The 14,383-nt window shown below is 36.7% G+C and overlaps 1 protein-coding gene across 5 annotated transcripts in view; it reads right to left on the bottom strand.

Annotated features, from left to right (window-relative positions):
- The window catches only part of KDM6A (lysine (K)-specific demethylase 6A), a 75,033-nt gene that overhangs the window by 3,384 nt on the left and 57,266 nt on the right, over positions 1-14,383 (bottom strand). For all 5 annotated transcript variants that reach the window (XM_009695755.1, XM_009695829.1, XM_009695972.1 and 2 more), the window contains 7 exons: positions 14,211-14,285; positions 12,245-12,387; positions 11,097-11,211; positions 8,839-9,026; positions 7,441-7,582; positions 2,033-2,159; positions 904-1,074 (listed from right to left, as the gene is read on the bottom strand). In XM_009695755.1, coding sequence (XP_009694057.1) covers positions 904-1,074; positions 2,033-2,159; positions 7,441-7,582; positions 8,839-9,026; positions 11,097-11,211; positions 12,245-12,387; positions 14,211-14,285 — 961 coding nt within the window. The remainder of the gene's footprint in view (positions 1-903; positions 1,075-2,032; positions 2,160-7,440; positions 7,583-8,838; positions 9,027-11,096; positions 11,212-12,244; positions 12,388-14,210; positions 14,286-14,383) is intronic.

Below are 14,383 nucleotides of genomic sequence, written 5' to 3'. Positions count from 1 at the left end.
CTTAACCTTGAGGCCTTAGCTCAAAAGGTCACAACTTGTCATGCTAGCATTACATGAAATAACTGTCTAAACATACATTTTCTGCAGCACCTGGAAATGAATCAAAAAGCACAGCCGTTTCTGGGCTGTTGTGTTTAATTCAACATGAAATTCTCGCAATGCTTAGTCCAACGTTTGTCTCCTTTGACAGAAAGGCAAGGCTTATAAATAAATCCAGCATCGCTTTCATTGTGATTACAAACAAGCCATCTTTGCCTGAAAACAATGAAACCTGGGTGAAATGTTAGGACAGTTGTGCTGACACAGTTCAAAGCAGGAGGCTGCCATATATAGCACAAAGCTATAATGGCAAAGAGGCTTTTTGCTTTAAATTGAAATGCAAAGGAGGCCCCAAGCCAAAAGACAGAACTGTTTGAGAGCATCCACTTGCTAAGCAGAAGGACAGTGCTGATTTGGGAGGGGATGGGTGGGGAAGGGGAAGGAAGGGGTCTGAGTGCATAGGATGCTCTGCTGCTATACTGACTTCATACCACAACCAATGTATTAGAGATGCTCTTGAACCTGGTGCTAGTTTCTCCAAGCTTCACTGTCCTGATTCTTCCCATCTCCATCTGATCCAGTTATGGTCTTCAGGTGATCTCTATTGGATTTTTAAAGCCAGAACTTTATGAATTGTAACATCATACTTTTCCTGAAAACTCAGCGGTTATGTTCTGCAGTAAGTTACTGTACTATTTCACATAATTCTGACTCTTCAGCGTTTTGTTCTGTAAATATCACAGACAACCCCATACCTCCATTTGAATCAGAAAGTCCACGGTACTCATACAATGGAGTACCAAGACAGTCTACAACTGCTTTACAAACAATGTATTTAGGCACCCACTTATTAATTTGACTTACTAATGTAAATTGATCATAGACTTGCATCAAGTCCTCCATTTTGTACTGTTCTAGCACCACAAAATTTTCCAGATTCGTGCTTATCTTCCGTGCACAGTCTTGGCAATGTACAACGTAGGTCTTTCGAGAATTGCTCTCACTAGTGACAAAGAGCAGATCAAAGACTTCCACCTATTAGATAGGAAACAGAAAGTCAACCGTTACAATTTCATTTTTTAAAAGTTAAACCACGAAAACTGTATTTTCTTCAAGATTTGCAACCTTACCCCATGTGTGCAAAGAGAAAAATTAGATTTGTTCAGGGAAAATCTATCCTCCTAAGGCTCAGGCAGAGAAGTGAAATATTGTAAAACCACTAATATTACACTTAGTATGTCTGCATGAACAGCGCTACGGGAAAGCTTTTGGTCAATATTGACAAAGCAGGATTCATGCTCTGAACAGGGGTTACTCAGTAAGGTGGGGATTTGTAACAATTATACCTAATTTTCCCTTTTTAAATTTGTCTGCAAGAGAAGTTTGTGATTTATTTCCTTACTACTCAGTCATGTGCTCATCCTGCCCAAGAGGCTCAGTCAGAGGATAATTAGAAACAAATTTTCAGGGGGTAGGAAAATTTTATTTTCTTTTAAGCTTCATGAAAACTATTATCCAATACTTTCAAGGAACTATTAACAAAATCAAAAAATCTCAATCGAAATTGAATCAAAAACTTCAGCAAAAGGCTATGTCCTGTCAAGAAAATGTACTTAAATTCTCTCTCTTTTGGGGCTGTTGTTGACTTCTGAAATGAAGACAGACATACCTTTAAAATGAAGCTCAGCAGATCAAATTATATGCAGGAAGGGATAAGAACTTCTTATAATAACTGAGAATTGAAAATCGACCTAATGAATAACAATGCTGTGGAAGTACTGTAGAAGAGACTGTAGCAAAATACAGCCTATGTCTAGCAAAACAGCTTGATAAGGTCTTTGAAGACAGTACTGCATCACATATATAGGCTTATAGCATGTAGTAGATGCTGCATCTTAGAAGCAAAATTAAAATAGCAACAACAACAAAAGACAGGACAAAAGTTAAATAAATATTATAGTACTACCCAAGCCCAACACACATTTTTACTGACCTCACAAATGCTACAGTAATGAGCTGGCTCGTCCTTTGCTCGCCCATGCCAGACTATCTCTTTTCCTGCAGCAATCAGAGCTTCCCTAAGTGTCTGACACTGTTTGAGAGTTCTTAACAGGCAGTACCTGCAACGAAAAACCAGTTGTACATTCAGTTCAATATTCAACTTTATAGCAAGATTCAAGTAGGCTTAAATTTCTTCCAAGACCCTGTACCTGGAGTTTCCTCTTCCTCTGGGATTTCAGAAACAGCTGGTTAATAAGAATCACTGGACTCATGACTCAGCTAGAAGTTAAACCACAGGCTTATGGACCTCTGTGGAGGTTTGCTCCATTTCAGTACTGCCCCTTGCCCTGCCAACAGGCTCCTATCTTTCCTTTTGACTGGAACGCACGAATGTTCTTTCAAGCACAATAAAACAATGTGTTTTCAAAAGCAATTTGTGTATTTTATTTTGAACTATGAATTTATCGGCTAAAATTTAGTTTGAACTGCCAAGTTCAAAACAGCTCTTTACATTTTGTGTAAACGACTATAACCTAATGCAAAGAACTCATTTAACTAACATCCTAAAACCCTTGTTACTTCCTCAGCACTACTAAACTTTCAGTTATCCGAAGTCTGAAAACACAAGTTCTGACAGGAATCACTCTACACACAGTGGAAATAAAAAAAAATCTATCAACAAGTATCTTCTTCCATGCAGAAGGAAAAAGAATAGACAGGTTGGTATTAGAAAAGGAAGCCCCTTCATAGGAAAAAAAATGAACATTGGAAAAAAATCCATAATTTTTTTAAACACTTATTTTACAAATAAAGAAAAGAACTGGTCAAATGTCAAATTAAAATCAAGAATTCCCTGCCACACTTATGTAAAGGATAAAAAGCCCCTATAATTCTATCTTCACAATTTTATACAGTTCTCTTCTATATTAGAAAATTCTAACTTGTTTTCTAGCATTGTATGAGCTACATGTGTTCCCTAAAAAAAGCTGGCAAAATAGGTCACCAGATTTCTAAGTTACAATGCTATTTACAATAATTTTTAGCTCTCAGCTATCCTATTTATTTGAGCTACAGCCTCTGCAGCCTTTAATTTTCTCCTCCACAGGGTGGTTACGTTACATGCTCATTAGATGCAGAAGGAAGACTGAAAAAAATCTAAGGGAAAGAATAAACATTGGACAGAAAACAAAGTGCTCAAGAGTTCTATCAAAATGTTTTCAACTTGAACCTTCTCCCATTTTAAAGCCTTAAACATGTAATATATACGTTCTGTAATTTTGAAAAAAAAAAATATTTCTTTCATGTGTTTCCAAGTAGTTAACAGAATCTTAGGCTTACTTTGAGATACCCTCCTCCTGATGTTTTACACTCACACTGTTCACCTTCACTAAAAACAAGTCTATAGCTTCACTAATACCCTCACTGTAAGAATAATGCAAAACTAACTGAAAGTGTGTTTCTATGATAAACATCGTATTTTCATATACTGAATTTTGAGAAAATTAAACAGCTCATTTAGCTGTAACTCCCTCAACACTTTCAAAGTTCAATGTTAATGGGACTTACGATGCTAAGGCCAAGCATATGTGATAGATCATGTATTAATTCACTTGAGTGTCAGGCTAACGTGCTTCTGACAAGCTCAGTAACTTTGGTGTAGCATTCTTCTATGCAATACAGCCCGATTTCAAATAAGCTTAAAAGCTAGCACTCTTCTCTTCTCCTGTTATCTGGAAAAGCCTTTGGGTATGCCAAAGAGCAACTGGAAGCACATCTGCATGCTTGTCACCATCGCCCTCTACTCTTGACTTCCAAAGAATTTTCAGAGTTACTTTCAAAGAGTCTTCTAGCGTTACAGTTGTGAAAAAAGAATTGCCCAAAATGTAACCCACATATAATACTGCTGCAATGTTTACCAAATTTGCAACCAAAACTGAAACCAATAGCTAGAAGACGAATTCCCCCTCCTTGGATAAAATTCAGACCCTAGCAATGGCACTTGAAAACAGAAACGTTAACTATTTCATGCTGTCAAAGAATGGGAGAAAGCATATGAACTATCACTTTGAAAATGCACTACGATTTGCTAAGGTTTGGAAAGCCTAAATCAAGCCAAAAAGGTGCCTAGCAGAGTCACAATGTGTATGTGAAGTGGTGTCAGATTTTAGTGTTGCAGGGCACAGTGAGAATTCAGTTAAAAGAAAATCTAGACTGTATCTCTCTCAAATTCTTTGCAGGTATTGCATAAAGAGTGTAAGTAAATCATGTCCAGTCAAATTCAAATATTTAAGAGAAGATGATTTTAAAATGGACATCCATCCTGATTTATTCTAGAAGGGTGGTGAGAAACTTCATGATTTTGTGCAAAATCATTTCTCCCATGTCATGTCATGCTCTTTTACGTTTCTAAAACTATTTTTGTAAAATAACTTAGTATTTCAGTTACTTTGGAATTAATATTTTAAGCCTTTATTACTATGTTCCCACTACCTCTAAAATTCTTCTCTTCCTCAGATGCATTTGTAAAAGTCCTTCTAGCTTCCATCTAAGAGGTTTGTGGTTAATTTTTCTTCTCTTGAGGGTTATGCTCCCTCAGTCAAGTTTTAAATCATTTTGTCTGCCTGTGTTCCTGCTCATGACTCTACTGCTAATATAAAATCTCTAAAAAACATTTCATGAGAAAGTTTCAGTTTCTGCTCTTTGTCTTTTATCTAGTGAGACAGTACCGAGTTGCAGATTAACTGAAAATATAAGGAGGCTTCAGATTTCTTCCAAAAGAAGTTTCCTTCTATTTTTTTTCCCCTACTGCTATTCTGTTTCTTTTCATCATTAATCTCATTCCCAACATTTATATGTATGCTTAGTTTATTGCCTCTGTAGTGGTTACTCTCACATAACCCAGCAAAACATATTTGTATTTATCTTTCAAATCAGAATTACAAACTACTTTTTAATCATTTTCCAAGAGCTATTCTTTTGTACTATTCTTGATACCTAAGAAATCCCAGAGACAGAAGCCAAACTACTTAAACACTTCAGGTACCTTCGATGTGCAATTTTAGATAGAGACCTGCATTTGGCAAAAAGATGACAGCTGTGTCACTGATGAAAAATGAAAAGTCAGCTACTCCAGATGAAATGCAACCAGCTGGATCAGAAATCACTATTTCTCAAGTGTTTTTATACACATGCATACACACACACATCTATAAAAACACACCGATGTCTGTATTTTGTACATAACAAAATCCAGGAGCAGTGGCCAATAGCTACTTGCCAGCTGGTGCTATTTTCCTGCAGACAAGCAGTCCGCAGGAAAATCATGCTACTGCTTTCCTATCTTAAGGAGATTCATGAAGGTTTCCATATTTCCAGTATGCTGAAAAGCCAAGGTCAGATACAAGGACTGTGTATTCTGGTGACACCGATCTCTAGTATCAGCTATACCGTAACTACAGAAGTGACCACAACGAAGAGTTATCTCAGGTTACTTCTACCAGATGTTACAAACCAGAGCCCATCATTGGATCTTCTTCCCCTCTGCAGGTATAGCACGGAACTGGGAATTTGGCTGACAACTAACTTGGACGGAGGGCTTAAGCCAAGTAACCTGGAAATGGTTTCAGTAGACTGGAAAAAGCAAATGTATGCAAGACTGAAGTTTGTATCTGCTCCTCAGCATCTTTGTTTATTTGTAATGCACACCTAAAATTTAGGTCTCTCACTAGAAAAAGCTCAGTTGCTGTGAGCCAGAAAGACAATACGAAACTACCATTTTGTCCTCTGCATTTTTTCACAACATTTTAAGTGATCCTCTCAGAGAAGGATGCTATGCTCAGTCATGTTTTTCTCCTTTTAAGCCTAAACCATGGCAAAAACACCCAAACTTGGGCAAACTGAAGATACAGGTGCCAAAACACTGAAATCATATTTTTCCAAAAACATTCCAGGACTGCTTCGAGCTTTACAATAGATGCCTGCTGGGCTTGGGAAGATATATAAAGATAATGGTGAAGTAAGTTTGTGGGTTTGGTTTTTTCTTTTTTGTTTCACCCTTTTTTTTTTTAATGGACTTTTTGGCTTCCTGCCTTCCACACCCTGCTGCTTTCCCCCCCGTTTCTCATTTCTAACTATTCAGTTTCTCCTCTCCCTTTTATGACAGCTGGCATCCTGAATATGAGCACTAATAGCTTAATTGCAGGGGCACGACTGCCAAGCCTTCAGCGAAGATTTTCTTTACCCTAGATATTACTTACTGTATTTTAAGAAAGTATTCACACATAAATGCTATTCCAAAATCTAGCTTTACAGTGACTCCCTCCCTGTCTTCAACTTTCAACATTCTTGGTCCTTACAAAGTTACCATTTCACCAATTCGACCATTCTGCAACAGATGCTCAAGCCTAAATTAAATTTCTACTGTAAAAAGGCGCCTCACTCAGATATCATCAATATATCCCTTAATAGGGGGGAAGAAAGAAATTATTTTTCTTTGCCCCTTTTTTGCAAGTTAACACACCCATTTTTTTAAAGGTCCATTTCAAGGCAAATTATAAAAGGATTCAATGCTTGTGGATCTGGTACATTGGTAAGTCTAAGAAGTGCTCAAGCTAGAAGCTCCTTTGGCAGGCTTGAAGCAAACAGAGAGTGTTGCTACCAGAGTATTCTCACGATGAGTAATTTGCTTTGGAATTCATTCCCCCAATTTCTTTAGGACAAACCTATGATATACACTGAAATATCCATCCATTCCTCAACATAAGTATAATGGTGCTACAATACGATTTTTATTTGCTTGAAGTTGCACTCTTTAAAGAAAATTACTAAAGATGCTCTGAGTCTGGCATATTCCTGCATCTTGGAATAAGCATATGAGAAATGTCACTAAACTCAATTATCATTTTACACATCAATTAATTAATTGTTCAGAAGAAAGAGCAAAAAGAAGGAGGTTTTCAAATTCCTACTTGCCTTTATTTAAAACATTTATACTGGGTCTCCAAATGACAGTGGTTCTAGAAATGTAACATTAACTTTGCTGTAAAAATAACTAAACATTCTAATTCTATATTTAGGTTGATGACCTGATTTTGTTATCTTTTACAGTACGTTCTCTGAACAGCTTTTGTCATCTAAGTCAACTGTTTCTGTAAACTGCTGTATTAAGTCTATGGCATATTTAAGAAAAAAGTTAATCATTTTAAAGCTATGCAACAATAACATCTAATAAAACATAATAAAATTAGTGATATCTGTAAGTGGATTCTTTGAAAAACATAATAAAAATTATTTTGGCTTGATTCTTAGGAATGGAAAAGTCTTACAAAGGATTACTTACAAATCAACCATTGTTTTATGCTTGAAAAGGGTACAGTAAATGTTCAAATAAATAAAACTTACTTTATCATTTCAAAAAGCTTTGGATCTGAGACCTTGATATTTCGAGCCATATTCCATGAAAGATGAACCATGGGTACTATGGACTTTACGCTCTGCAGTTTATTCCACTCGTACCGTTCCACTGCCAATTTATATTGACAGGCTGCACAAAAACAAAATCATAGAAGCTATTAGTCAAGTTAATAAATAAGTATCAACTAGAGCCAAAGTAATTTGATTATAATAAAAATTTATACCTTTTAGGGCTAGATTAAGCTTCATTCGCAATGACCCATTAATAATTCCATCTACATTTGAATTCAATAAAATTTCTTTTATAAAGTGTATTTATGATGCTAAAAGAACACACAATACCACAGCAGCAACTATCTGTGAAAACAAGTTACTGACAAGTGTTCGATTTCTATGGTGAACAGAGTGCAATAATTCTAAAAGGGTTACTTAATAAATTCTCAAATATTTCAGATAAAAAAATCTACATTTGAAATGTCTGCATCTCAATCTATTCACTCTTTATCACAATTTTACAATGCTATGGTATATAATTTGTCTTGAAAAGGAAGACTGCACCTTGAGAGATTTGTTGCAATGAATCAGACTTTTTCATTAAGCAGCCTACTCACCCTGCCCTTTTCTAAAAAAATGTTTTACAACATTTATTGCAACTGAACATGTCAGCTCTGAATCAGTCAATCCTACAGTCCTGGAGATATACTATTTATTGCACCATAATGAAATAAAGACACACCTTAAAACTATTTAAGAAATGAGGAGTTTTTTGGAAGTACATGCTTTTCAAATGCTTGACAGAATCTCATTTTAGCTGTGAAATTTCCTTTCATTCTCATATCTAAAAATCTTCCAAGACCATGGTTCAAAACTAAAGACTTCTACAGCAGTAGGTCTGAAAAATCTAATATTCCTTTATGAACAAAATTTTACAATTGTTCGCATTTCCTGATGCTTTTACTAAAGAGGAATTAGGTGTCTGTTGTCCTGAAAAAGTCAGACTGGACTAGTCCTTAAACTCATATGCAAGCTATAGCGCAGTCTGTTGCGTAGAACAAATTTTGGGAGAAGTTAAGAAATGGCCTACAAGGCAGACTGTATGAATTAATACAAACATTTTATTCTTCCAGTGTTTGCTATACAACTGTCATTTTTACAAGCCCATGAGATGAATGACTAGCAAAGACTGCATTCTTGATGCTTTCTCTTCCTCTTACTAATGGAATTATTTAAAGCTTCAATACATCATGTTTTAAAATACAGTATGTTAATTTTTTTAATCTAGTAAAGCATGGTAAATTAGTAAGAAATGGCCGGTTCTGTGGTGTATGTATTACATTATAACATTACCTAATTACATAGCTCAGCACAGGCACTATTGAACCATACCTGTAAGAGGGCCAACATTCCACGCAATGTTGTTGCACCAACCGATAGCCTGAACCCAATGAACAGTGCCAGCATTTATCCACACCAAATCCCCTGGTCTTTGAATAAACCTATAAACTGGGACATTGGCTTCATACAAATCTTCCAAGTTTGGCCACCAAGATCCCATTAGGAAATTCATATTATTCCTGAAACAACAGCAAAAATAGTCTTCAGCATTTATCAGCAGACATATTAGTGGTTGATACTTCAATGAATCACCTGTAAAAACTGATCAGCACGATAAATGCTTTCTGCATCAATGACCCAGGAGGACTAGTCAAAAGGAAAGTTTCATCTACAAAATTCCTGATCCTAATTCCACATTTCACATCCTGCAACACATTAAAACTCTTAACCTTCTAGATGCCGATGTGAAGTCAGTTGGCTTCCAGTTACATCTATTTTCATTTAAGTTTCCCAGTATTTCATTAATGCTCAGGTAGAGAAATCTTCGGGCAGGTCTAGCATGACACTGGTGCCAAATGCTGCTTTTTCAACCAGCGACTGATTTTACATACAGACCATACCAGCTCTGAAGAATGCTTTCTGTTTTGAACAATGCCATTCATGTACTCGTACTTGCAGCGTATGCACGTGAACCTTGTCCACACAAGCAGCAACCTGTTGGCACCATCTCAACTATGATCCACAGGTCTACGCTATACTCAGCCAAAAAACGTCAACCCTCCTGAGATGCATGAAAAAACACCTCCATATGAATTTCCTAAGCATGAACTCTTACACTATGGTTATGCAAAATACATACTTCTCTCCCATCCTTAACCCAATTTTATACTGTTTTTATATCACACCATGAGAGATCATTCGCAAGTCAGAATTTTCAAAGACAATTCAGTGCCTCTATCAGGCACTCTAGACATTTTATGAGGTTACCAAGATCTTAGTTTCTCTGTCACCCTCAGGAGGACAGTGTCATGGCAGCAAAAGGCATGTCATCAGAGACATTGCAACTACATCAGTAGAATTACAATTTTGGATGGCTAATCTTTGTAAAGGTGGATGAAATAAGAACAGTTGTCAGTATATAGGCAGAAAATATAGAGCAGAGAGTCATTGAGATGAATTTGCAGAGATCTGGAAAAGTTCTGAAGAAAAGTCAAGAGCTTAATCCAGTTTTAACTGGGCAAAATATGAAAAAAAAAAATTATCCCGTAAGATCAGCTTCAGAGGCTACCGGTTGAACTCTAGCACGATTACGGGACACAAGTGCGCCTCCTCTTTATTTCTTTTTGGGGGCAGGTGGTTGTGGTGGTGCATGCATATGTGTGTGTGAGTGGTGTTTGTTTTTAAAGCATCCACTCAACACAAGGCACAACACAGAAATCCCCATCTTAGAGCTGGCCGAGTATCTCCCCAACAGCCAGTGCACCTCAACTTTTCCAGTAAGCTACAAACGTGTATGCAAGGCATGCCATGAGACCTCTTCAGTTTTCAGTAAATTAAGCTCTCCCTCTAGATGCAGCAAGAAACCATGCCAAAAAAATCTAATGACTCTGTACTTGCTTGTGTACAACACGTACATTAACCATAATAAAGATTAACAGCATACATCACCAGGAAAATACTTTACTCCATCAATTCTAAAAAAACCAAACCGAAACTCCAACTCCTTCACCTCCAACTTTGTTCTGTCACTCCACTGCAATAGTCGTAAAAGCATCACCACTTGGTAATAGTAGAGGTCAGCTTTAATATGCACGATAGCGTGCCTAGATAAACAGCAAGGACTATGATGGATTTTTCTGACGTAGAAATGTTACTACTACAAAAACTGGATTGATGCCACATAATACACATTGGTAGCAGACAGCCTATGCTTATACTAAACTTCTGATCCCCCTTAATGTAAGTATAAATTTGAATTTTGAACCTAGATGAGCATTTGCTACTATCAATCTCTGACTTCCCCTATTGCCTTCATTCCCATGTTTGAAAAACCAAACAATGGACCTAATGTTAATTTTTGAGAGCAAAGCTATCACAGGCAATCCAAGTTTCTCTATATTGTAGAAATGTCTTATTTTGTGTAAATTCTAGATTTTGCATTTTGACTTATTTTCAAAGACTTCCCTGACTACACGGATAACCCATAAAATAATGTCCTCTTACAACACCCTCAGTAATTTCCCCCCTTAGGTCTGAGAAAGGCAAAGAGAACTTGACAAAAATAGAGAAGAACATCACGCCCAGCTTACTTTTCACAGAAGTCATTCATGACACCCCAGTAACTTTCAGGGACAACAAACCATTCACAGTCACCTGGACCAATATTTATATTTACTGAACAAAAGTTGTTATTTTCTTGATGACCTGAAATTTAGAGAAAAATAAACACACTTTATGTAAGGCTGACCTATCAAAATAACACTATGAAAATGCAAAGTTACAATTACTAAAAAAATCGTACATCATAGTTTAAGTATTTGTACATATTTTTATATGACAGTTACACACACAATTTAGGTGCTTCACAGTGTTAAGAAATGCAGTTAAGCCTACCAGTGATAAGAGAATTCTGCTTCTGTTAGTTTGTGAAAAATGAAAAGCTGGAACTACCAATCTTGCGAATCTGACCAGTACTTCAGCAGTTCCCTTTTTGTGGAAATAGATGCTTCAAGACGCTAAATGTTAGATTTTGTGTTTTATGATAGCTCTTGACAGTTGCAGTCAGGAGCAAAACTGCATGACTTCAGGCACTGAATAGACAAGTAGTAAGAAAATCTGTCCCAAAGAACTTTCAAAATCAATGTAGAAATGCCAGTATTTTATCTTCTTTTGACAGCTGGAGAACTGAGCCATAATCCCTAATGGAATTTTCTGAAGTTATACTTCAGAAAAAACAGACCCTGAAATTTAGTCCAGATCCCTCAAGTCTCAGTCCAGTACCCTAACACAGCACTATTCATTTTGGAGGGTTGAGTGCTATGCTCAGACAAAAAAGAATCTAAAAAGTAAAAGTATACTGATTTCTGTGATTGCACAAGACCTACTTTGAAAGCCTATAAAAACTTTCAAGGCACGTAAGATACAAATCCTGCCCAAGTATATAAAACCCATCCTCTTTTTCCCCTTAAAGAATCCAGTATTGCATGCAAGAGGTTAGTATGGTAATTATCTAGCACTGCAGTAATCCAGAAATTTCCACTATGTGGTAATTTAGTACTTTCTACATGCTGAGTTCAGTTAAACAAGAAATTAAAAAAAAAACACCAAACCAAAACTGAATATGTACAACTTTCATCATGTTTAGGCATGCTGTAAGATACAGAAAATCTGCAGTGCAATTAAATCAATACCACAGCAGTAGAACCTGATTTTTGTCATGCAAAGAGATTATACTCACCTGGTGTTCTGCTTCCTGGAACCTTCATGTACAACTGCACTGTGTTCATGCCCAGGATGGTATGACCAACATGGCTTAGAAGATTTCCTGTTTTACGTACAAAAGCAGGAAGTTTTGTCAGTTCGTGGAGTTGCAACTTCCACCTGCAGCAAAATACCAGATTGACAAACTGTGAATCCCTGAAACTCTTAAAAAGAGTTTGGGAAATATAAACATTTTCAAAAAATTGTTAGCATAGGAGACGAAGAGGCAGTCAACCTACTGCTATAATAACTTAGCATCCCTTAAGAGGGAAGTTGAGTCAATGCAATACCCTTACTTGACAGTTGCAGAAATTTAAACAATTTCACTGAAGGGTGAGCTAAAAGCCAGGGTGACTGGACTCACTGTTGCAGTTAGCCAGTCTGCTGCCATACTGCCAGAAAATTCTGCTTGCAATTTACACTTCAGTGTACATCTTTTCCAAGTGAAAACAGAGCTGTGCTCTCCCCACACTCTAAGCCAGCCAGTCAGAAACTGTTAACCATGCTTTCAAGAGCCAAACGATATGATGGCACAACATATGTCAAGAAGACTGTCTAAACATACCCGAGCCTGTGCACACAATTGCCGTCACCAAGAATGGAGTTAACGCCATGCATGTGCTACGGAACTGAATACTTGCACTAAGAAGAACACAGATCTTCCAACACAAAAATCCCAGAACTTAAGTTTGGAGCTCTATAATGTTACCCACGTATCTGTGTCACTCTTTGAATTTTAAAATATTTCCAAATATAATCACCTAGTTGAGGGGAAAAGATAGTTTTGTAGCACAAGCTGTGACTGCAGATCAGAAGATCCAGCATCTACCTGGGATCCTACAAGAACTATTTCAAGTATCAAAATCCAATTCCATATGAGGCTTAGGTTAATTTAAAGTTTCTCTCCCAATGGTTTGCTCAGCATCTTAATTTGTTATCAACAATTTTGTATCTACAGATGGAATATTCTTTAGGAAAAAATAGCATCAGTATTTACAAAATTTTAATGATCTCTAATCACATACATATATACACACATTGATCTTTCAGTGACTATACCGCAAAAGACCTCAGCATCTTTAAGGAGGCCTTATTCCCCAGTTTCAAAGACCATAACCTTTTCTTCTGCTCTAATGATTGAAGTAGATCAGAATTTTTGTACTGCAGCTGGCAGGACTGACAGCCTAGACATGCTAGATGTTTTATGGAAATACACACTGACTAGAGATTGAACCAAATAAAAAATTATTACTGGACAATAAAACCCTGTTTTCAGAGTATTTCTAATACTTTCTGATGTTTTTCTGAGCTACCTTCACCTACTCACAGAAGGCTATGTAGTCTATAGAATACTCAATTTATTCCTTATTTTTTTGAGATTCTGGGAGAGGTATCATGGCTTATCCACAGGTAAGCGTTGGTCTAGTCTTTACTATGTATTTTGAACCCTGTTCCTGGATAGAGAAGCGAGTTATGAAAACCTGGAAACAGAAAGGATGACAGCAGGAACAAAAGGAAACAAAAAACAAGTAACAAAAATCCAGACAAACAAAAAACTTCAATCTTACAATTTCTGTGCAAAGACTGAAAACCTGGTATTATCAGCAGTAATTGAAGTTGTAAGCAAACAATTTAAAGCCTCAGAATGAAATGAAGGGAATGTATTAGAAGGAGAACTAAGAACAACAGTTTCTGATGGATGTTTAAGTTCATTTCTGGAAAAATAAAGATGCTGGAAAGAAAAGCTTGAAAAGAGATAGTAGGAGTCCTCCTAGCAACAGTTTGAAGACCAAAGGTAACAATTTCATTCTGGGAATGAGTGTGCAACTGGGCACTGGGTTTATCAACAGACTGACTGATATCGAAGAAGAATGTATTGGTTTTCCAGGAGTACCAATACTGTAGAATGCCACTGTGAGCAGGAGAAACTGCAAGCAACTTACTTTTTGTCATCTGACAGGTCAATGTTGGTCCCAAACTTGATTGTTTTAAAAGGTCCTCTTCTCCTCCTCCCAGAGCTGCAAATATAAAAAAATATACCAGGTGAATTTGAAAATGGGAATGATGTAAAAACCCACATGAAACCAACTACAGAATTATCAGTTATATCACACTT

Source organism: Cariama cristata, unplaced genomic scaffold (genome assembly GCF_000690535.1).
Source record: "Cariama cristata isolate BGI_N322 unplaced genomic scaffold, ASM69053v1 scaffold4170, whole genome shotgun sequence".
NCBI lineage: Eukaryota > Metazoa > Chordata > Aves > Cariamiformes > Cariamidae > Cariama > Cariama cristata.
The sequence above is the reverse complement of the archived record's forward strand: the minus strand, read 5'-3'. Positions and strand labels throughout refer to the sequence as shown.